This window comes from Dama dama, chromosome 18 (genome assembly GCF_033118175.1).
Source record: "Dama dama isolate Ldn47 chromosome 18, ASM3311817v1, whole genome shotgun sequence".
NCBI lineage: Eukaryota > Metazoa > Chordata > Mammalia > Artiodactyla > Cervidae > Dama > Dama dama.
The window spans coordinates 113,480,333-113,502,798 of NC_083698.1; the positions used below are offsets into that span (position 1 = coordinate 113,480,333).

The 22,466-nt window shown below is 45.2% G+C and overlaps 1 protein-coding gene across 3 annotated transcripts in view; it reads right to left on the bottom strand.

Moving 5' to 3' along the window:
• ESYT2 (extended synaptotagmin 2) overlaps positions 1 to 22,466 on the bottom strand; it is a 75,028-nt gene that overhangs the window by 33,811 nt on the left and 18,751 nt on the right. For all 3 annotated transcript variants that reach the window (XM_061166247.1, XM_061166248.1, XM_061166246.1), the window contains exons 2-6: positions 9,827 to 9,868; positions 8,484 to 8,618; positions 6,127 to 6,203; positions 2,341 to 2,413; positions 2,028 to 2,117 (exon numbers count right to left, since the gene is read on the bottom strand). In XM_061166247.1, coding sequence (XP_061022230.1) covers positions 2,028 to 2,117; positions 2,341 to 2,413; positions 6,127 to 6,203; positions 8,484 to 8,618; positions 9,827 to 9,868 — 417 coding nt within the window. The remainder of the gene's footprint in view (positions 1 to 2,027; positions 2,118 to 2,340; positions 2,414 to 6,126; positions 6,204 to 8,483; positions 8,619 to 9,826; positions 9,869 to 22,466) is intronic.

Sequence of the window (22,466 nt, forward strand, 5' to 3'; positions counted from 1 at the left end):
GGAGGCCTGGCGTGCTGCAGTCCATGGGGTCGCAAAGAGCCGGACCCGACTGAGCAACTGAACAATAACAACCTCACCTGCTGGAGCCCTAGCTAGACGGATTCAATTTCTTTTCACAATCACTCTTAAAGGAAGATATTAATTCCATTTTATAGATGAAGAAACAGTCTGTGCATCACAGACTCAGAAGACATGTGCTTTGTTACCCGGCTCAGTCGGGTCCGGCTCTTTGCGACCCCATGGACTGCAGCACGCCAGGCCTCCCTGTCCATCACCAACTCCCAGAGCTTACTCAAACTCATGGCCATCGAGCCGGTGATGCCATCCAACCATCTCATCCTTTGTTGGCCCCTTCTCCTCCCGCCTTTGTTACCGGGGAGGACCCCTCAGATAAACCCATGCAGAGTGAGCCCAGACCACCTCCTGGAGAAGTTCTAGAAAAGGCCTCCTGCTTCAGTCTAGTCTAATCCACACTCCTGAGACGAACCTAAATGTGACCTAAGGATTCTGAAACACCCTCAAGAGTACACCCCAGAGGCAATGCCAACAATACCAAGTCAGCACGCGTGGGCGGCCGCCAATATCTGGGACACGTCCAAGGGCAGAGAGTGGGTCTCCCTGGCTCTTCCCAGAACCTCATCCAAACTTACCAAGCCTTGAGCTCTGCTGTCAGGACCCCACCAGAATGCTAAACCTACATATAGGGAAGTATTTTATTTCTTAAACACTTGAAGACTTCTGTATGCCAGGTAAAATATACTGAGTGTTTTTACCCACTGACATTTAGTTGTCGCATCTAATCTTTTAAGGGAGGTATTACTATACTCTACATGTTACTGATGGGGAAACTGAGGCTTACAGAAATCAAAAACAGTTGGGCCTCAGTGTGCAAAGGTTCCAGCTCCGTCTCCTCAGATTTAACCAATCATGGATCAAAAGTATTCAGAAAGAAAAAATAGTCCAGAAAGTTCCAAAAAGCAAAACTTGAATCTGCTGCACTAAGGCAACCATTTATATATCATTTACATTGCAACTACTTACACAGAAGTTGCACTGTATTAGGTGTTACTACTGATGTGGAGATGATGTAAAGGACGCTAGAGGCTGTGCAGAGGTTATGAGCAAACACTGCACCGTCTACTAAGGAACCTGAGCATCGGTTCCTCGGTTGTGGGAGTCCTGGGACCACCCCCTGTGGAGACCGGTGGTGGGAGATGGCAGTTTGATCAAAGAACACAGTCCAGAGAACAGGAGGAACGGAGAGTGGGCAGTGAGGCTGGGAGGCCTGCGTCCATCACTGAACCTGAAATGGACAGTACATCCGTCCTGCCTCCATGTGCTCCACGAGGGCAGCACTTCAGAAACTTGCAGTTTTGTTTTTTTTAAAGCAAGTGGCACATTATCAAAACTAATCTAAACAAACCAACAAGCAAAACAATGTACAAAAGTTTCACATTCTCAAGATTTCCATGCGTCTAAAACATCCAGTCAAAATCTCAAAATCTTTGTTTTTCACTGGGGTGGGGAAGGACTTGGCGGATGGCAGGGAACTGTGCTCTCATATTTTCCAGATGAAAGTGACCGAAAAAGTCCCTTTTCTCTGAAGAGTGTGCTTAGGGGCTGTAACTCACCATATAAAGGTACCAGTGATTCTCAACCTCTCACAGCCACATCCTGCTTTTCTGAGTACTAAAATCTCATTTGGAAATTAATATTATAACACTATTTTTATTTTTTGACTGTGTGGCATGCAGGATCTAGCTCCCTGAACAGGGATAAAACCCTCATCCCCTGCAGTGGAAGTACTGAGTCTTAACCACTGGACCACCAGGGAATTCCCAAACATATTATAATGAGGAAAAAGTGGTCTATCAAGAGATGTTAAAGCATAAGAGATGAAAACATACAGGGTTCATGCCTCAAAGGGAATAAAGTGAGATAAGCTCTTTTTCTTCACTCTGTTCTTTGGTATGTACGCATTCTTGTCAGTGAATGGGAAGAAGAGAATGAAATAAACCTTGACTTACTGGCTTCCTAAGGAAGAAGACAGACAAAGCTCCTACTAAGGGCATGTCTCCAATCAATGGTTCCAGGATCACCCGCATTGTACCATGAATCTAAATTCAAATGGGAAAACAAAACATTAATGGAAATAATTTCACAGGCTCTTACTGACTCAAAAGGAGGATGCAAGATCCTGACAGTGATTCTTGAGCATAATGACTTCAGGCTTCTCTCTTTAACTTCAAAGAAATTCTGAGTTAATGAAAACTTCACAATTTTCTTTCTGAATAGAGCGCAGAGAATCTGAAAAGAAAATGAAACTTAAAAAAACCTTACCTGTATACTCTGCACACCAGCTCTACAAAAATATCGCTTGATCTCCAGATCGATCTCGCAATTCCCTACAAAACTAGCAAAGAAAAAGTTCTGATTACATTCTCTTCATCACCACAGAGCCCAGCTACAGAATCTGAAGACAGCGCTGGCAAAGTCACCAAAACGGGACTGCAGGCCGGCGGGGCCAGAGTCCCAGGACCTGGGCCACGGCAGCCACGGCCACCAGAGTGAGCACCGCCACGTGGCGGGTGAGGCCGGCTGCCTGGCCAGTGGTCTTGGTGCAAATGTCACTTCTCAAAGGGCAGCTTCTGGAGCAGTCTCTTGATGGAGTATAGTTTTCACTTGTCTCATAAATAACTGTTTGTTTAAAACATATACAATGCTTAGATCATATTTCACCACAAATAAATGTGCCCATGCTCCCCCACTGTGAGAAACTAGCAGTGCTCAGGCCCTCAGAGATGTTACACCTGTTTGAGGCATCAATTTTACTCAGTGACTGTCACTTCAATCGTTAACGTGAACACCCATGAACACCGTGTGACGTTGCATGTAAGGCTTCACCTATCTTTATAAAAACATGGCAGGCCCACGATGTTTTTGTGGAACCTGAATGGTTTGATGCCCACCCTTGATTCTGGAAGCGGGTCATCTTGCTTCTGCCCTGGAGCATCGGGAGGAATCTGATAACCACAACAGAGAGTGTCCAAGCACATGAGCAAAATATCAACAGAAGGCATCTGGGATGAAAGTCTGCCAACAGTCACACTCCTGCCATAAAAGTCACTACCTATATTTTGGTGAAGGAGGTGCACGCAATCAAGGACACATTTTGGCAGAAGGTTGCTAGTAGTCACAAGGAGCAGACATCTTCGTTAATGATTGTAGAGCTTTTCTAGCTATGAGAAGATGAAAGCAACTGGGCTCATAAAATCATCTCTTGAAAATATCTAACTGCCTGAAAGACAGTTCTGCCAGTTTTCCCAGAGCACAGAGGGCCTCATTCCTGGTCTCTGCCCTGAACTCCTTTCAAGGGTGTGGAAGGGCAGCGACCACAATGGCTGGTGACCTCATCCTTGTAGAGGCAGATGGCGAATGACAAGTTTTCTCCACATTACCCTAAGATGTGATCATTTTATGTTCTATTATCTCTCAATTACTCCTTCCCCAACTCTACAGGCAGTAATCTAGTTACAGTTCTTGTCTGGAACATAGGAAAAAGTAGAATGCAGACTGTTTCAGAGACATAAATATCTGAGCTGCATAACTTGCATATGCTGCTATGTCTGCTGAAACCACAAAAGCCAGACTGCAGTCTTCAAAATGGCATCAGGTAACAGACTCATTTCAGTGTCTGTTTAACAAATGTGTATGAAGGGCTCTGTCGGTGCTGGAATAAGAGAACAAGGTTCCCACCCACGGAAGCTCACCCTCGGCCTGTGGACAGCCTTGCCAGGCACAGTGACCCCAAGACAAACACGGGGCCACCTCTCTCACTCCACTCATGACAGTGGAATCTGCAGTGGTGCCAGAGTTTTCCCATATTACGTCATCATAACACTCTATGCTGCTTTCTAAAATAACGGCAATTGGTACGGACTCTGTTCATTTACTACATTAATACACTTTACAAACTCAAAGATGACACAATAAAAAAAATGACCCTTAATCAAAACAAAACCAACCCTGCTGGGTGTGTCAGTCAGTAGCTGGCACACAGCTGGGAAGGGGCCTCATGAAGCCATGAGCAGGTTCTTGAAGGACAAAGACAAGAGCCAGAGAAGCCCTTTACACCAGGAAAGGCACTTGGCAGACCCCTAATCAATTTTTTCCCAATTATTTTTTATCGTGGTAAAACATACATAGCAACCATCTCACTCTTTCTGAAGTGCATGGCGGTGGCCTTAAGCACATTCAGACTGCTGTGCAACCATCACCACCATCATTTCCAGACTCTCTTCATCCTGCAAAACTGAAACTCTACGCCCATCACCCAGGGACGTCCATCCTCCTCCCCTCCTCCCCAGCAGCCTGCATCCTGCTCTGTGTCTCTGTGGATCTACTCCTTGAGGTCTCACATGGGGGGAGTCACACACAGTCTGTCTCTTTGCAACTGTCCTACTTCATTTAGCATGATGTACCCACGGTCCGTCCATCCCACCGTAGCTGGCTGGGCACTGCCCACTGCGGGATTCCTTCTCTGTACAGCCTGAACGACGCTCCCCTTGTACGCACATGATACGCCTTCTTACCCGTCCAACAGTCAGTGAACACCTGGGTTGCTTCCATGTTTTAGCTATCGTGAAGAAAGCTGCTATGAACTGGAGTATACAATTATCCCTTTGGGATGTTGTTTTCAATTCTTCTGGGCATGTACCCAGAAGTGGAAGTGCTGGGTCATTCAGTTATTATTTCTTTTTTTTAAGGAGGTACTGTTCTGTTTCTATAGCAACCGTACCTTTTGTATTCCCACCATCAGTGTACAGGGGTTCCGATCTCTGCACATTCTCACTAATCCGTTCTGGTGTTGATGGCTGCTACCCTGACGGGTGTGAGGCGATGTCTCAGGGTGGTTTTAGCAGAGATGCTGAGCACCCTTTCAAGTGCCTTTGTCCACTAGTCTGTCTTCTCTGGAGAAACGTCCACTCAAGTCCCTCGCTCATTTCTGATCAGGTTATTTGTTTTTTGTTGTTGTTTTTGAGTTGTAGCAGTTCTTTATATATTCTGGATCTCAATCCTTTATCATATATATGATTATATGCATATATCTGATTGCACTGATTCTGTAGATTACCTTTAGTGTTGGCTTTTAATGATATTAAGTCTTCTAAACCACAAACATGGGCTGCATCTCTAAGTATTTACGTCTTCTTTAATTTTTTACATCAGTGTTATGTAGTGTTCATTGTACAAGTCTTTCACTGCTTCAGTTAATTTCTAAGTATTTTATTCTTCTTGTTTTAAATGAAATTTTCTTAATTTCCTTTTTGGACTTGCTTATTGTTAATGTATAGAATGCAACTATACATTTTTTTTTGCATTGATTTTGTATCCTTCTACTTTACTACTACTTCCTTTCCAACAATGTATGCCTTTTGTTTTTTTCATACCTAATTGCTCTGAAAGAACTTCCAGGACCGTGCTGAACAACAGTGGTGAAAGCGGTGGTCCTTGTCAAGTTCCTGATCTCAGAGGAAAGGTTTCAGTTTTTCACCACTGAGCATGCTGCTTGCTGGGAATACATGCCAAGTATTCCAAGTCCAATAAGCAAGTCCATCATGCTGACATTGTTTCTGTCTGTGCCTTAAGTGTTTTTATCATGAAAGTGTTGAATTTCAACAAATGCTTTTTTGGCATCAACTGAGATGATTAGGTGATTTTCCCCTTCACTCTTGTTAATGTGGAGTATTACATTGATCACTTACAATTAACCATCCTTATATTCTGGAAATAAATCTTACTTGGTCATGGTGTATAATCCTTTCACTATGTTGCTGAATTCAGTTTGTGAGCATTTTCTTGAGGATTATGGCATCAATGTTCACAAGTGATATGGGCCTGCAGTTATCTTGTAGTGCCTTAAATTTCTTTTAACATGTTCTACGAACGGCAGTTATCTAAGCTATCAGGAACTAAAACCAGAAGTAGCTAAGTTTAGGTCCTCAACAAGAAGCTAGTCCAATTCCATCAAATAGCAGTAAGATACGTGCTCATTATATTCTCTACTTTATGGGCATAGCTAAGTGACATCACACATCATTAACTATGACAAACACATAAACTTACCTAATCTGAAGGTCCAAAATAATCTGCCTTTTGTCGACATTTTCAGTATACACCTTAACACCATTGATCCTGAGGGGCTGAAACAAGAATTGGCTTCTTTAAAACATAGGAAGGGTAGAGAACACCAACCCTGTGACCCAGCAGCTGAGAAAATGAGCCTGGGTCCCAGGCCCGGGCGGGGACGCTCTGCTTCACGATGTTGTTGCCTCACCCCCAGTGAGCCTCGGGCCTCTGGCCCTGAGCACCCTCATCTGTAAGACACTCAGGAGGGCCCTGCAGGCTGAGAGGGGCCCACAGGACGCGGGACCAGCAGGTCACGGAGCACTGCCTAGCTCAGCAGGGGCTTGGGGCCGGGACCCGGCTTCACTCCCGCCCAAGGACCCCCAGTCCTTGCCTCCTCCAGGAGACTCTGGCCCATTCCCTCTAGTCCACCCTTAATGCCCTGTCTAAAACAGAAGTTCTTCTCATTTTATCTTTATGTCACAACTTTCTATTTTTTAATATTCTCATAAAAATGGGACTTTTTGAGTGAATCAAAAATATTAACTATATTTTCGACAGATAATACAGGCAACACGGTGAGAATCAAATGACTATAAAAAGAAAAGGCAGACAATAATAAATATTATATTTCAACATCATTTCAGAATCTTTTCCCAATTTACTGATTTGAGACCCCTTCTAAGAAAGTTCTCAGCATGACAGCTGGACATGAAACACTCAGGCTGAAGCACCACCGGGCCCCCACGCTCACTCTGACGCTGCAGCTGTCCTGAAGTCTGACCCCCCAGCTGGCCGCAGGAGCAGACTCCGGGCCCATGCTGCCACCATCCCAGGTCGCAGGGTCTCTGCTCAGGCTCCCACGCCCCCTACGGCCCCTGCATCAGACGCCTGAGTCCTCTATTCCCGCGAGAAGTCCAAGCACCCTGTGACACTGAGCCCTCTGACCAAACCTGCACTGCTCTCAGCATTCCTACCCATCGTCAGCATTACAAGTTCAAAGCACACACAAACATGAAAGTAATTCTTCCCGAGACAAACTCGGCTGGAGCAAGAATTCCAAATTTGCAAGAACGAACGTGAGCTTACCTGACTGTAGGACACAGCCTGCGGGCTAAGAGAGACCGTTATTTTAAAGGGCTGGAAAAGAAGGGGGCAGGGCAGGAGGAGGACATGCCTCTGAAACTGTATGTAGGCATCAATACGATGCTATTCACCATCCGCCCTTCACAGAAAACCTTGGAACCCCCATTTCATATTCACGTGGCATTCTGGCTTCTAAGTGTGCATTCCCACTTGTGTTCCTTTTAGGAGACTGAGGTAAAGTGGAATGAGAGGCAATGTCCCACGGAGTCCTGCGCTGGCCCCATGAGCTGAACAGGGACCACACCCAAAATGGTAGCGTGCTGTAGACTCACAGCCAAGAGAGCAAACAGCCTGCACGACACAGCTGGGCAGGACACACACACCTGCGTCTCTGCACAAAGATGGACGTCGACGAGGAACAGCATCGACACCTGAGAGTGTCAGAGCCTGGGGCAGGGGCACAGCCGGCATGAGGTCCTCAGCCCCACCCCCTGAAGCATTACCGGCATCAGGACTCAGCGTGCGAGTGGGGAAGGTGGTCGTCCGGCTCTGCAGCCGCTGACCCCTGGCTGGGGAGCTAGGATCCTGCAGGGTCACAGTGCGGCCAAAAAATAAACTAAAAAAAAGTACTGTTGAACCCTGAAGTCTTATTAGGCATAAAAACAATGTTACCTTGAAATTAATATAACCTCATGTGTCAATTATGCCTCAATAGAAAAAATGCTACCTTCAACTGTTGCTAGTTATTGTAAACACTGACTTAAAAAAATAAAAAGGGAAAGTTGCTGTTACGGTGGCCCCGAGGCTTCCAGCAGTGCTGGAGTTAGTGACGGTCCTCTGTATATAACTCGACGCCAAGAACAGAGCCCAACTTCCCCACCACCTGTGTCACTAACGCAGTGCTGCCAGCCCAGCACTGGGGCCCCGAGGTGCTGCTTTTAAACACGGGGGTGGGGTGGGGGGCGCCTTCCAGCTTGTGTCAATCGTTAGTGAGTTTCCAGAGCAAACCCCCGCTCCAGCATGACAGACGGTGGGAACTGTACAAAGGTAACTGTGGTGGGAGAACGTGTGGCTGAGGGGCCCACAGATGGATCTGGACTGGCAGAGACACCACAGTGGACAGAGGCGGAGAGACCCCAAGACAGGAGACCCCGGGAGGGCCTGCGCACACAGCCAGCCTTCCAGAACACAGCTTGGCTAGAAAACAATGTGACGCAGCTTAACGTTCTCTCCAGCGGTGCACAGGTAAGAAAGCTTGAGGAGAAACAAACCTGCTGCCCCATGTCCACCCTCGTGAAGCTGAAGGTGCTGAGGTGGGTGTGTGCGCCCCGCACGGCCGGCTCTATGGTTTCTCGAAACAACTTCTCTATAAACTGGCAAATAAAAGGCCACATGTGTTTTACAGTCTGGAAAAGAGAAGGAGCTCAGGTTAAACATGGCTCAGCTGGTAAAGAATCTGCCTGCAATGCAGGAGACCTGGGTTCAATCCCTGGGTTGGGAAGATCCCCTGCAGAAGGGAAAGGCTACCCACTCCAGTATTCTGGCCTGGAGAATGCCATGGACTGTGTAGTCTGGGGGTCACAAATACTCGGACATGACTGAGCGACTTTCACTCACTCAAACAAATAGTACAGTACCTAAATCATCATGAAAAATCATGCTTATACAGTTTACCAGAATTTTTGAAAGGCAAAAGTGGGGGGCGTCCTTTTTTGTTATGCAAAAACAGCATCTAAAATTTAAAAATGTATTATAACAATGAACTATTGATTAACCAACCAGTATGTTGCAGGAATTAGTTATTCTAGTTAAATATTTTGTTTATGCATATCATCACATTTAATCATTACTAAAAAGTCAGAAAGGGGCTTCCCCAGGGGCTCATCAGTAGACAAACTGCCTGCAATGCAGGAGCCACAGGAGACAAGGGTTCGATCCTCCGGTCGGGAAGATCCCCTTTAGTGGGGCATGGCGACCCACTCAAATGTTCTTGCCTGGAGAATCCCATGGACAGAGGAGCCTGGCGGGTTACAGTCCATAGGGTCAAAGAGTTGGACATGACTGAAGCAACTTGGTATGTACAAACAGCCAGATAATCCTGTAGTTTCAACTCAGTGCTAAAAACTTTCTAAAACTGTGTTGTTCTTAACAAACATTAATGAGTGTCTTTAAGGATGGACTAATTTCCAGTGATTATATTACGGGCAATCATTACCTACATTAGTTTTTATTATACAATTCTAAGGATATGTAAAATACAGAGATAAAAGAGATCTACTTCTAAGTATGATTTAAAAACATAACTTTTTAAAAAAGGCTAGATTTCTTGGGAGTTATTCCCCTCTTCATAAGAATGCTCTATAATTTTCACTTACGACTATCATCAAAGTGAGAAGACACAGGGCCGAACGTCCAGCTATGAGACCATCACCAGCTTCCTGTGACAAAGGCACAGTTTGCACTGCAATGTCCCAGCTGATTAGAGAGCAGAAGCCACCCTCTCGGCCTCGACACGCTCACATATCGCCCACACCCAAATCCCCAACTATGGAGAGGCGGCATCTCACCCACCAATTCCCACTGATATCTGGTGTTTCGTGTACTCTTCTCTTACCTTATTTAGCCACTCTGCTCTCTCAGTGTCTGGAAAATGAACCTAAGAGAAAAACACACACACGACTTAGTGACTCCTGACAACTCTAAGTAAAATGTCACAAAAGCCAGTTAGTATTCTTACTAATACTGTAAGCCGCTCTGTCTGCGGCTCTCTCACCCCGTGCTGGGGAACCTTCCACGGAAGCGTGTGGCCCAAGCCCTCACATTCTGAGGACACTCTGAAACCCCTGCCCACCTCCCCGCTGGCCTCAGGAGCGCCCACAGAGCCCGAAACCTCAAGCTCATCCCTTAGCGCCCTCACCCTCCATAGGCCTCCAGGCTCAGAGCTTCAGAAGCCCACCTTTCTCTTCCCCTTTCGGCCCAAAGGAGCCAGCACACAATGTTCCTTAATTGGCCCCTCTCCACAGAGTCTCCCAAAGGAGGATTATAATTACAGTTCTCCATGATGGGGCCTGTATACTGGAGAAAATAAGTGGAGAGGTAGGAAAAAAAAAAAAAACCCTACTTAGAAATATCTGAGAAAGAGCTTTCTTTGTCATTAAAACAACCCCTGCAGAGAAAAGGCTAAAGCAGTTTTGAGCAGGGAGTTCTCTGAGAAATGCTTCCACGCCCCTCCAAGAAAGAACACACTGGCCACATGAACACTCTGAAAACTGCTCTGGGGCCCAAAGACAGACTGGAGTACAGACTGGAGTACAGCAGTTTTGCCCTGGGGACGGAGGCGGGGGTGGGGGAGGGCCCGACACGGCCACCCCAACTTCTCTCAGCAACACACTAAGAGCCAAGCCCCATCCCTCCTCCGGCTGAGAGCAGCTGCTCAGGAAACATGACTCTGGGGTGTGTGCCCAAGAAGATGCTTCCCTGAGGACCAATTCCACCTCTCATGCTTGGTCCCCGAGCACAAACCAGGGCACGGGGCCGTGAGCAGCCAGATTCTGGCTGGTGAGACCACCGTCTCCACATCTGACACGGCCACACAGCTCCACCTTCCCCGCGCCCACATGCCCAAGAAGACTTGCCCCTTCACACCGCAGGATGGGAAGCCTTTAATCTGCGTGAATCCCAAGGGTGGGCTGGCGTGCCTGCAACAAGTTTTTCTAAATTAAGTTTTAGCTTGAACCCATTCTGGAACAAAACCAAATAGATGGCAACCTTTCAGAATTAAGGAAGAGGCTCAAGAGTTGAGAAAGATGATGCTTCAGAAGCAGAGATTTAGGAAAGGATGCTGGCAATGCTGCTCATATCTGGAGGTCACGTTGCTGCAGGGGAGCCATTTCTACCTGAGGGGAACCGGAGCACCAGAAGGACGGCACTTCCCCCAGAGGCAGGAGGCATGGGGGCTGGGGAGAGCTGAGGGCTCGCCAGACCAGCCAGACTAGGTTGCAAGAGATTTAGATCTGGCATGAGGGGAAGGGGCTTGGGGGGCAATGAGGGCAAGGTCTCTTCAAGGTCTTTCAGGTGAAAGATTCGGAGGAGCAGAAAGCGAGGAAAGGCAGAGGCTGAGGGCTGGCGATGCACATGTCATAAACCTCCCCTGAACGAGGTCCTGGAGGCCCGAGGAGGACAACACGACTCAACCATAAACTATTCTTGTGTGTTGTTGCTGTTCAGTCGCTCAGTCAGGTCCAACTCTGTGACCTCACGGGCTGCAACAGAGATCCAGGCTTCCCTGTCCTTTACCACCTCCCGGAGTTTGCTCAAACTCATGTCCACTGAGTCAGTGATGGGATCCAACCATTTTTGTATAAAATGATACGAGTAACTACCATTTGGGCTCCCCAGGTGGTGCTGCCTGCCAGTGCAGGTGATGGAAGAGTTGGGGGTTCGATCCCTGGGTCGGGAAGATCCCCTGGAGGCGGGCATGGCAACCCAGTCCAGTATTCTTGCCTGGAGAATTCCATGGACAGAGAAGCCTGGCGGGCTACCGTCTATGGGTCACAAAGAGTTGGACACGACTGAGCTACTGAGCACCAGACTGAACTACCATTTACTGACTATAAACTGTCATCTATGCAGCAGGCGCTGCGCTAAGTTAGTCAGACATATTCCCTGAGTTAATTCTCACAACACATCTACAAACTGGGACTATTACTATCCCAAATTTACAGGACAGCTACCAGTGACAGAATGGGGATGAAAAACTAGATTGTCTGCTTGTGCTCTTGGCCACTCTGCTACCAAGGGAAGTGGCAAGTGCATAGAGATCACCATTCATAGAGCCCACCGAACCCTCAGGAGAACACACCCCCATCAAAGAGCAGAACCTGAAAGTCTGATTTCATGCCTTAAAATGTAGGAGATCCTGAGTGGTAGCCAGAAGTAGAAAATGTGTGTTTAATGGCGATTTATCTAGAGTTGGACCATAAAGGCTGAATGCCGAAGAACTGATGCTTTCAAACTGCGGTGTTGGAGAAGACTCTTGAGAGTCCCTTGGACTGCAAGGAGATCCAACCAGTCCATCCTAAAGGAGGTCAATCCTGAATATTCATTGGAAGGACTGATGCTGAAGCTGAAGCTCCAATATTTTGCCCACCTGATGCAAAGAGGTGACTCATTGGAAAAGACCTTGACACTGGGAAAGACTGAAGGCTGGAGGAGAAGAGGTTGGCAAAGGATGAGATGGTTGGATGGCATCACCGACTCCATGGACTTGAGTTTGAGCAAACTCTGGGAGATGGTAAAGGACAGGAAAGCCTGGCGTGCTGCAGTCCATGGAGTGGCAAAGAGTCAGACATGACTGAGTGACCGAACAACAAGAATCTACACACCAGAGGTTGTACAAATCTTGAAACAACTGATGGCAAAGTTCAGAAAACCAGACAGCAGTTCACAATAAAACACTATTACCAAGACCTAGTGTTCCACCCAAGACTCAGACAGAGCAATTTGAGACTGGTTTTACTTAACATTCAAGCTTGCCACAGGAAAGAACTAGTGTCCATGAACACAAAATAATAAGGAAGTAGTAATGACAAAATTCCATGTGCATCCATCCACCCTGTGAACCGGCAATCCCATTTCTCAGGATCTGGCCTAGGAAAACAATGCGTGTGCGGCATGCCGGGAGCAGCCGCCACCGCCCCGAGCGGCCGGGTGGGACAGACGGGCCCACACACGGGGGCTGCAGGGCTACGGGAGCGAGGAGCGGTGCAGGTGGGGGCTGCCAGAGCCCTGGAGTAATTCTGTGGGGTAACTCCCAACATTTGTTTTCAGTGAAAATACACAGAAAAGCAGGTACAACTGGCTACCATTCATTCAGGGGGTGGGGTGGAGGGAGGAGGTGTATATAATAAAGTTTTAATGTGTAAAGTTTTAAAATAAAAATCAACAAAAACAAAAACACTGTTCCCAAGGAAGGGGACAAGAGAGGAGAGACAAGCGCAGGAGAAGAGCCCAAGGTGGGAGTGAGCGCCCCGATCTGCGCCCACCCGGCCCTGCTCCCGTCTGGGGCCCGGCCGGCTGTCCCACAGCCGCCACAGTCACCGCATGGCAGGCCTTGAGGTTCACCAGCAGGGGCAGGGCTGAGCCACAGCTCCTGCCTCCGCGTCCAACTCTTCAAATCCTCAAGACACTCACATGGCTCCTTTCTACCTTCCCAGCATCAGAGAACTCCTTCACAGACCAAATGAGGGGCTTCATTCACCAACTGGGCCCTTGTCAGCCCCTCTGTCTTCCAGTCAGTTCAGTGCAGTCACTCAGTTGTGTCTGACTCTTTGCGACTCCGTGGACTGCAGCATGCCAGGCCTCCCTGTTATTCATCACCAACTCCTGGAACTTGCTCAACTCCATGTACATTGAGTCGGTGATGCCATCCAACCATCTCATCCTCTGTCGTCCCCTTCTCCTCCACCTTCAATCTTTCCCAGCATCAGGGTCTTTTCCAACGAGCCAGTTCTTCAAATCAGGTGGCCAAAGTATTGGAGTTTCAGCTTCAGCATCAGTCCTTCCAATGAACACCCAGGTCTGATCTCCTTTAGGATGGACTGGTTGGATCTCCTTGCTGTCCAGGGGACTCTCAAGAGTCTTCTCCAACACCACAGTTCAAAAGCATCAATTCTTCGGCGTTCAGCTTTCTTTTATAGTCCAACTCTCACATTCATACATGACTACGGGAAAAACCATAGCTTTGACTAGATGGACATTTGTTGGCAAAGTCATGTCTCTGCTTTTTAATACACTGTCTAGGTTGGTCAGTTTTTCTTCCAAGGAGCAAGTCAGTACAGCGGACCAAATTCACCTGTGCACATATCATTCAGTGAACTTGTACTTTCAATGAAAGCATTACAAGAACTTACTATGTTTGGTAATAAAGTATTGCCAAACTTTCCAATTAATGACAATGTAGTAACTAGAGGCCATATATTCTTAAAAACACTGGTATGTTTGTCTGTGTACATATAAACATGTACTTTTATATATGTTGTACATGTTTGTAAGTGTACAGAAAAATTTTGCAAAAATACACATCAAAACTAGTATAACAAGGAGCAGAATGAGGCTTTTACATTTTCCTCTATTTCTATACATTTGAACTGCTTGTAAGAAGCATAAACTACTTTTCTAGTTATTAGCTTAAGATTAAAACCAAGAATCTTCTAACACAGAAAGTAGTACTTTCTATAATAAGTAACTGTGTCACACACTCAAATTGTCTGACAAGAGTTTTTGTAAATTGATTTTGAACTTATTGATTATATCAGCGAGAATACTTAGAAACAAGACTTTCTTATAACACAAGTAACCTACTCTAAATCTGATTTGAAAAAAAAATTTTCTGAATCCTCAAGTTTTAAAGTATAATTCTGTTGAAACAAAAACCTTAATGATCAAATATGATAACTCCTGCAAAACTATTCAAAAATAAAACATCTGCCTTCTCTAACATAATGTGATTTCGTCAAGTTCACTGATATGCCTCAAGCCTTCCTGCTAACAAACCAGCAACTCCTATGTATCTTATCATACACCTCAGGCAAAACACGCCAATCCCCTGAGTCACCTAATAAGAGAATTCTCTACTCACCACCATGCACAGGAAGGAGTACAGTTCGCCTGGTGTAAATTCTGATTCTGTTACTGCATCTCATCACTGTGCTAGTCCTTAATCTACCGCAAATATACAGGCTATTCTCTTAGAAAAACAGGCTGAAGAAGCCACTTTTCAGTTATTTGGATCTGGCGCTGTGCCCAGGGCTAGGGACATAATGCAGAATTGGGTGTGGTCGTGTCCTTGGGAGGCTCACATTGGCGAGGACAGGTGTGACCGCCAGCCTAGGAGGGAAGGACAGTGCAGGGCTGGGGAGAGTTTAATGCTGCCTCTCAGAGTCCATGAGAGATTTAGGAAGACAGTGTGTGACATGGGTTTGATGGGATTAGCTGGGGTCTGCCATGCAAAAGAAAGAGAACATTCTAAGCAAAAATAATGGAGCATATAATTTACTCTGGCAGGACCGAGAGAAGGAAAGAACGGTGGGTGCTGAGGCTGGAAAATCAGGGCAGGACCAGCCCAGTGTGCCTTCTGTGCCCCACAAAGGAGTGTGGATTTTGTTCTACTGGCAATGGGTCAACCTGGGAGTTTTCAGGAGAAAAATTACATAAGATTAATATTTGAGGAACTCTATTCTGGCGCTACCAGAGGAGAGGGCAGAGAAACCATCTGCACAAGTAAGCTTTCAAGGCAAGAGAACTGACTTACATCACCAAAGTTTATATAAGAAGAATTTGAAAATCAAGCCATCTCTTGGTAGAGAATCCCAAGACACTCAACAATTCTGTGGTTTTTAATTTATAAGAGATTGTTTCAAAGTGCCAAAGAAAAAGAATATTTCAAAATTGAAGAAAATAAATCTGTTACCACATTTTAATCCTGTTTACTAAGTCAAAAATCTGCTTCTCACTAATACATACTCACAGACATTTGTTTATGTTCCACAGAACAATTTAAAGTAGCAAAAACCTCACAGAGATAGGTAAAGATGTACAGGGAAAATAGAAAATGTGTCCACAAAGCCTAGAGGAATAATGAAACACATGTCATTTGGTTCTAAACCATTTAAGAAAACCCAAAGAACAAGAAGAAAATCCACTCAAATCTCTATACATCTAATTATGAAACATGTTTTCATATTTATTATTCATAGTATCTTTACAAACTAGAAATAACCATTGTAGGAGCACTGAAATTTTGACTTTACTTAGGAGTTGACACTAAGAAATCTCTTTAGTCTTTTCTTCAAAAAGAACAAAGGCCTATTTTCAATTCTAATATGAAGTTGATATTATCAAAGCTGCTTGCTTAGGAAAAATAAATCCAATACACAAAGACACAGCAATGACTGTATGCCAGAACCCTACAAACAATGCCTTTTTTTAATCCTCACAATTTTGTCAGCAGTCCATGCACCACCTAACAGATGAGGAAACACAGTCTCTCCAAGGATAATCTGTTCAAAGTCCCAGGGGAACAAGTGAGTTAGAGGGAAGAGGCCCAGACCTCGATGACTGTAAAGTCCTCCCTGAAGCATGAAGGACGGAACCAATTTACACACAGCTAATATCTTCTACTTAAATCCTATTTCCCCCATTTCGGAACATGAGATAACGTTTGGAACTGAAGCTAAACAGAGAACTCTCTTCTGGGAGACCCTGCTGATGGTCGGCACTCGTGGAGACATCTCTGCTCAGCCCAAGACAGCTACACACAGTGCAGCAGGCGCCTCCTGGGGCTGCCGGGAGCCCTGCTGAAACCCCGCTAGCACCATTAGCACTGAAACCGCGGTGGGAAGTAACTCACGCCTTTATTTTAAACACCTAAAAGAAGGCAGTCAATGTCTGGGAAATCCAAGTAAAGACGGCCTATCTACTATACCAAAGCATTACTGACTTAACATCTTTAAATAAAATACAAAAGATAATGGATAAAATGATCAATTTAGAAATGAAATGTCATTAAACTTCAAACAGTAAACTGGTCAATCAAGCCAGGACTGCCTGGAGAAGCCAGGATCTGGGAGATGCTATCAATGATGGGGAAAGATGAACACCAGTCCAAGAGAAGGTCAAAAACCGTTCTCCCTCTCTGGACCCTGGGTCAATCAGACACCTACAGGTCTCTACACCAGTGCTTTCCCATCAGGACAGACTCAGAAAACCACATGTGACTGGCCTGCTGTGATGATGCCCTGGGAGCATCTGTATGCAGCCTGGAGAAAAGTCCCTCAAAATCTCTTTATGCTATGTAATTATGATGCGAAAAAAGCATCAGAGACGCTAACAAATACTGACACTGGAGAGAACTTCCAAATAAGAGGGTCTGAACAAAGTTTAAACGGCACCAGCCTCTTGCAGGCCCATGCCAGCTCTCCCCAGGACTGCAGAGGGGGACTCTGAGCATCCTCAAGACTGACTGGTGAGCACGTCAGGAGAAAATGACTCAAACACAAACTGGCATCAGCTAAATGTGTGGCCTCTAATTTTTTTATATTAAAACTTCTTTATCCATTTCGCACATGGGTTATTAAACCATCTCTGTCTTTAAAGCCTCACAACTCCCAGTTCCAATCTGCTGCCTCCCATCTTCTCCAGAGATTCAGTGTGCATGGAAATCGGAAAAATAGGGTCAAGAAATCTTAATGATATTTTTTTCTAAAATAGTGGGACACTTTCTCCTAACAGCTACTTCCATAAAGAATAAAGTATTCAAGGCTAAAAATGTGGGGGAGGAATGTCTCTCAGAACCTCTGTCAAATGGTAGCAGCAAGGCCAAATTACTCCTCTGGAGGGTAAAAAAATAATTTGGTTCATCTATGTCTAGTGCACAGAAAAGTAGGCAATCAATCACACAGTCACACAGTAAATATAGCAGTTAATATTTTTTGACATCCACAATTACAATTTTCTTGGTGGTTTGATCAGCCTTATGAAAACTTTGATTACTGACCACTACCTATTTTTGCAGATCAGTAAACAGTAAAATAAAAATTAAAAAGCTTGGCCTGGGGAGTTTCCCAGTGGTCCAGTGGTTAGGACTCCGTGCTTCCACTGCAGGGGCCACGGGTTCAATCCCTGGTCAGGGAACTAAAATCCCATGTGCCACATGGCATGGCCAAAAGAAAAAGAAAGCTAGGTTTATCCCAGCATGATTTCTATAATTAAGAAAGCTTTCCAAATTATGTGAAAACCAATTCTTACTTCTAATTCACTAAAGAGAATGTTACTATGAGGCTTCCTATAATTTCATGTATCTGCTATGTTAGATACACTATTTATCTATCCATTTATTTTTGAAGGGGACTTAAATTTCAGTGCATGCATAGAGTGATTAAGAGGATTTAAACCAGGACTCAGAGGATCAATGGCTGAGTCAAAACAGGGATACAAGAAAACAAGCAAAAGCAAAACAAAACAAAACAAAACAGGGATGCATCGTAACTTCCACCCAGGAGAACAATCAGACATCCCCCTTCATCAAAATACTAATGCCAAGAGGTTTAATGCCTTACATATAGATGCATGTTTGTGATATTTTTCAAAGACTTGAAGCATATTTTAATAAAATTGTAAAGTCACTTACATATTCTTTCTGTAACTAAAAAGAAAAAGAAACCTTACACAAGGAAATGACTTGACAACCTTGGTTTAAAGTTGAGGTTTTGGCGTGAGATATATCTCACAAATTAGAATGAGTCCAACAGCAGGAAACATGTCTTCTCATGTCCTTTGTTAAACACATAAGACAATATGGTTGCTTTTTATTTTAAATTCAAATCGAAAGCTACCATTCAAATTTACAAGCTTATGTCTTGACTGGAATGGACAAGAAGATAGAGAGGTAATTACTGTGCTGAATTAACTGGACACATTCTTTGTACTAAGTGGAATCAACCCAGCTTTGTTCTGTTATAAAAATGAAAAGGAAAGGAGAAGGGAAAGAAGGGAGGGAAGGAGGAAGGGAAGAAAGAACCTATGAGAATATGATGTTGTGACGTTGGGGTTAAATTTACAGATTATAGAATGGACAGGTATACCAAACATCTACATGGAATCAGATAAGTCACCTTATGTTTGAAATTTTACTATAAATTTTTCATTTTCAAGAAATAGGCTTAGTACTATGTAATATTTATTAAATTTTTAAATACTCTTCTAAGGAGAAAAAGCAACCCTGTAATTAAACATTAACATAGAGTGACTTTCGGCAGTATTTCAATTCTGTAGATATCTACACAATTATCCTGGGGGAAAACTACCATTGTAATAAGTGCAGCAAAATCTTAGAGCTGTGAGAAATTATACTGGAAAAACATGTGGGAGTTTTTTGGGGGAGGGGTGTTTGTTTTGGTTTTGCTTTTTCAAAAGCAAATTCAGAAAAGCCATGAATAAGTCTTTTGATTTACAGTAAAGAAATATATGATATTTCTGAAAGCTTAATTTTATTCTCTCACACTGACACAAATATCTCAAAAGTTATGATAATAAAGTCAGAGAAATTTATGAACCCAAAATCTTATTGTTTTCTCCTTTTATTCCTTTATTTGTATGCAACAGAGAAACAATAGAGAATCAGGCACCTGAAAACACTCAGAGACTTTTTCCTGAATATAATCATTTATCGTTATTGGATGTTTGAGACCAAAGTTCCAGGACGTCTCTCAGTGCTTGTCTGTAATTAACTGTGATCATGCAATACAGAAATACCTAAAAACAAAAATAAAAAAGAAACCCTTCAGTTTTGGTGTTACAGTGATAACCCAGGGAGAAATACTATAGCTTACCTTATCATTCTTTGTTTTCCATACAAGAATCTCAGGGAAAAAAATAACACTAACAAGAAATCTCAGGGAAAAACAACTACAAAAATTTTTATATATCTCTTGATCAAATCCCAAACTGTCTCCAATTTTTCCTAGAAAAACCCACTAGTTCACTATAAATGCATAATTATATAGAAACCAATAACTAGATCATAAGATCACTCTGAAAAGTTTTTTCTTTTGAAATAATTACAGATATTGCAAAAGAGCAACATTACAAAAGAAAGCCCCTGTGTGCACTTCACCCAGACTTCCTCAATGGTTATGTATTATACAAATAGAGTATATCACCACAAGAGGGAATGGATGGGTATCTCTGTTTATCTCCATTTATCTATCAACCCAGCAGCATCATATCTATCAATCACATCACCTCTCTCATTTTCTATCACCTATCTACCAATCTCTATCATCTATCACATGGGTTGTCAAAGCCACAAAGACCGCACACTGTCTGATTCCACATGCATGGGACCTCCAGAAAAGGGAAGCCTTGAGACAGAAGGGAGACTAGCAGTTGCCTGAGGCTGGCATAAGGAATGCAGAGGGAATGGAGAGTGAGTGCCAGTGCTTGTGGACAAAAACATTCTAAAATTAGATTTTGATGAGGGTTACACAATCTTGTGAATATAACCAAAAAAACTGGACCACATACAGCTGACTCCTGAACAACTTAGGGGTTAGAGGAGCTGACCCTCTGCCCAGCCAAAAATCTGCATATAATTTACAGTCAGTCAGTAATTTACAGTATCCTCAGTTCCAACTGACTGTGGATCACGTGGTATTGTGTACTCATGTGGATCAAATATTTCCCCAAATAATAACAAAACCAAATAAGTGACTGCAGAGTCCCAAGGCAAACCAGTAGCTTGACTCAGAGCTGTCAGTGGATTAGCCAACAAATGAGGACACACTGGTGATGTTTTGGCCTTCAAGGACACCTGGTCCACTCACTGGTGAAGGAAGAGCAGAGTCCTGCCACTGGGCCCCCAGATGATTCCTGAAGTTAAAAACCTGTTTATACACCAGAAGCAAAGTACTTCCTGAGGCCATAAAACTATGAGAATAACCTGCCCTGTCATAGGGTTTACTGTGTATACGACAACCAACTCGCGCACTTCCTGATGGCCAGCTGCTCCTTCCCTCAGCACTTCTGGCCGCCGCCCCCTCAGCAGGTAACGCCCGCTGACCCCGCTGACCGCCGGAGAGCAGCCTCTCCCCGCGTCTGCACGGCCCTGCTCGCCGCTGCCCCTCCCTGCAGGCCCGACTCCTGGCTCCTTTGCTGTTGTATCTCTAAGGCTGTGAAGGAACCTGACAGATGAATCACTGTGCTTCCTCCCCACAGGCGAAGACTCCGAGTCCCAGAAGCGGGCACTAGCCAGAGGCCACGGAGCACAGGTGGGCATGCCAAGGCTGGCCTCCGACGCAGCTCCAGCGCCAGGCCGGGTCCTGGGGTCCCCGAGGCAGTGCTGGGCCAAACTGTTCTGGGGGGCCAGTTTCCCGGCCCCTCCTTACACAGGAGGGGCTGTAGTGAAAAGTTCTAAAATCCATTTTTCAAAACTCTTTTCTCCGCTATTTAGAATACTCCCAGTGTTTTCAGGCTCTCTTTGTCCTGAAGCTACAAAGTATAAAATGTATGAGACAGGACTCACCACTCATAAAGATATAAGTTCACTAAATGGTCAAGCTAAACAGGTATTTCCAAGAGTTTCCCAGACCTGCTAGGTGGCATTTCACAAGTAAAACAAGTCAAGCTCTGAATGGAATTTTTCTATAGCTGTTTATGTCAAGCCTCACTGCTTAAAATTTACCTCACACCTTGTGCAGTATTTTCCTGAAAATAACAATTACAACAAACCCCCAAAACCATGAAACCCACCTGAATTTAAAATATTACCCAGAGAAATATTTTGAAACAAATTACACACTTAAAACTCAACCTCTGCCCTCTTTCTTCTAAACCTATCTCCCAACAGAAAGTGTCTGTTCTCCCAACTTTCACGTGGAAATATACTAGAGTTCACATCTATTTCTTCCCTAAAAATAACACGGGCTTCCAGATGTGATGATCAGAGCACCTTGCAGCAACCCATCTGCTGAGAACATGAGAAAACCCAGAAGAGAGCCGACTCACGCCTACCTGAGGACACAGGGCCCTCGAGGCGTGCATGCTGAGAACACGGCAGAAGGCCCGCAGGGCGGTGAGGCGGCACTCTGCGGTGGCTGTCCCCCGCCGCCGTGGTACCAGAGGTTGACAAACCCAGAGGAAGGCAGCTGAGAAGCCAGAGGAGCTGACAGAAACCTCACGGGACCAGGGAGACAGGAACTGGAGTCCAGGTCGGCTGAGCGACACTCTGAGGGCCCAGACCCGGTGGGGAGGGGGGGGGGGGGCGGGTGGAGGAGAGGCCAACTAAGTCTCCCTTCAGGCATCTGCCAAATTCCTGAGCTGCTGAGGGCAAGAAGTCAGCCTGTAAAAAGCAAACGAGAGCTTCTGGCCGGTGTCCTGCACTGAGAAAGCACAGCCTGGACCCTTGAGAGGGACTGGAAGGGACCCGGTCAGCAGGGCAGGTCTTCTGTTCCAGGCCCCGGAACAACCTCCACTGTACGGAACCCGGAGTGCAGGTGGGTTCAGATCAGAGAACACTCTTCCCTGCCACCCGCCCTCAGGCCAACTCAAACCTGCTGGGCTAAGGCGGTCTGTCCCCTTGGCCTTTAGCGGTTGGGGTGCAGATCTCCAGAGGAGGGGAACGGAGACTGCTCGGAGCAGTGGCAGAGCCGGCACGGGTTCACAGCCAGTTCCTGGGACTGCCGACTGCCAGGGCACAC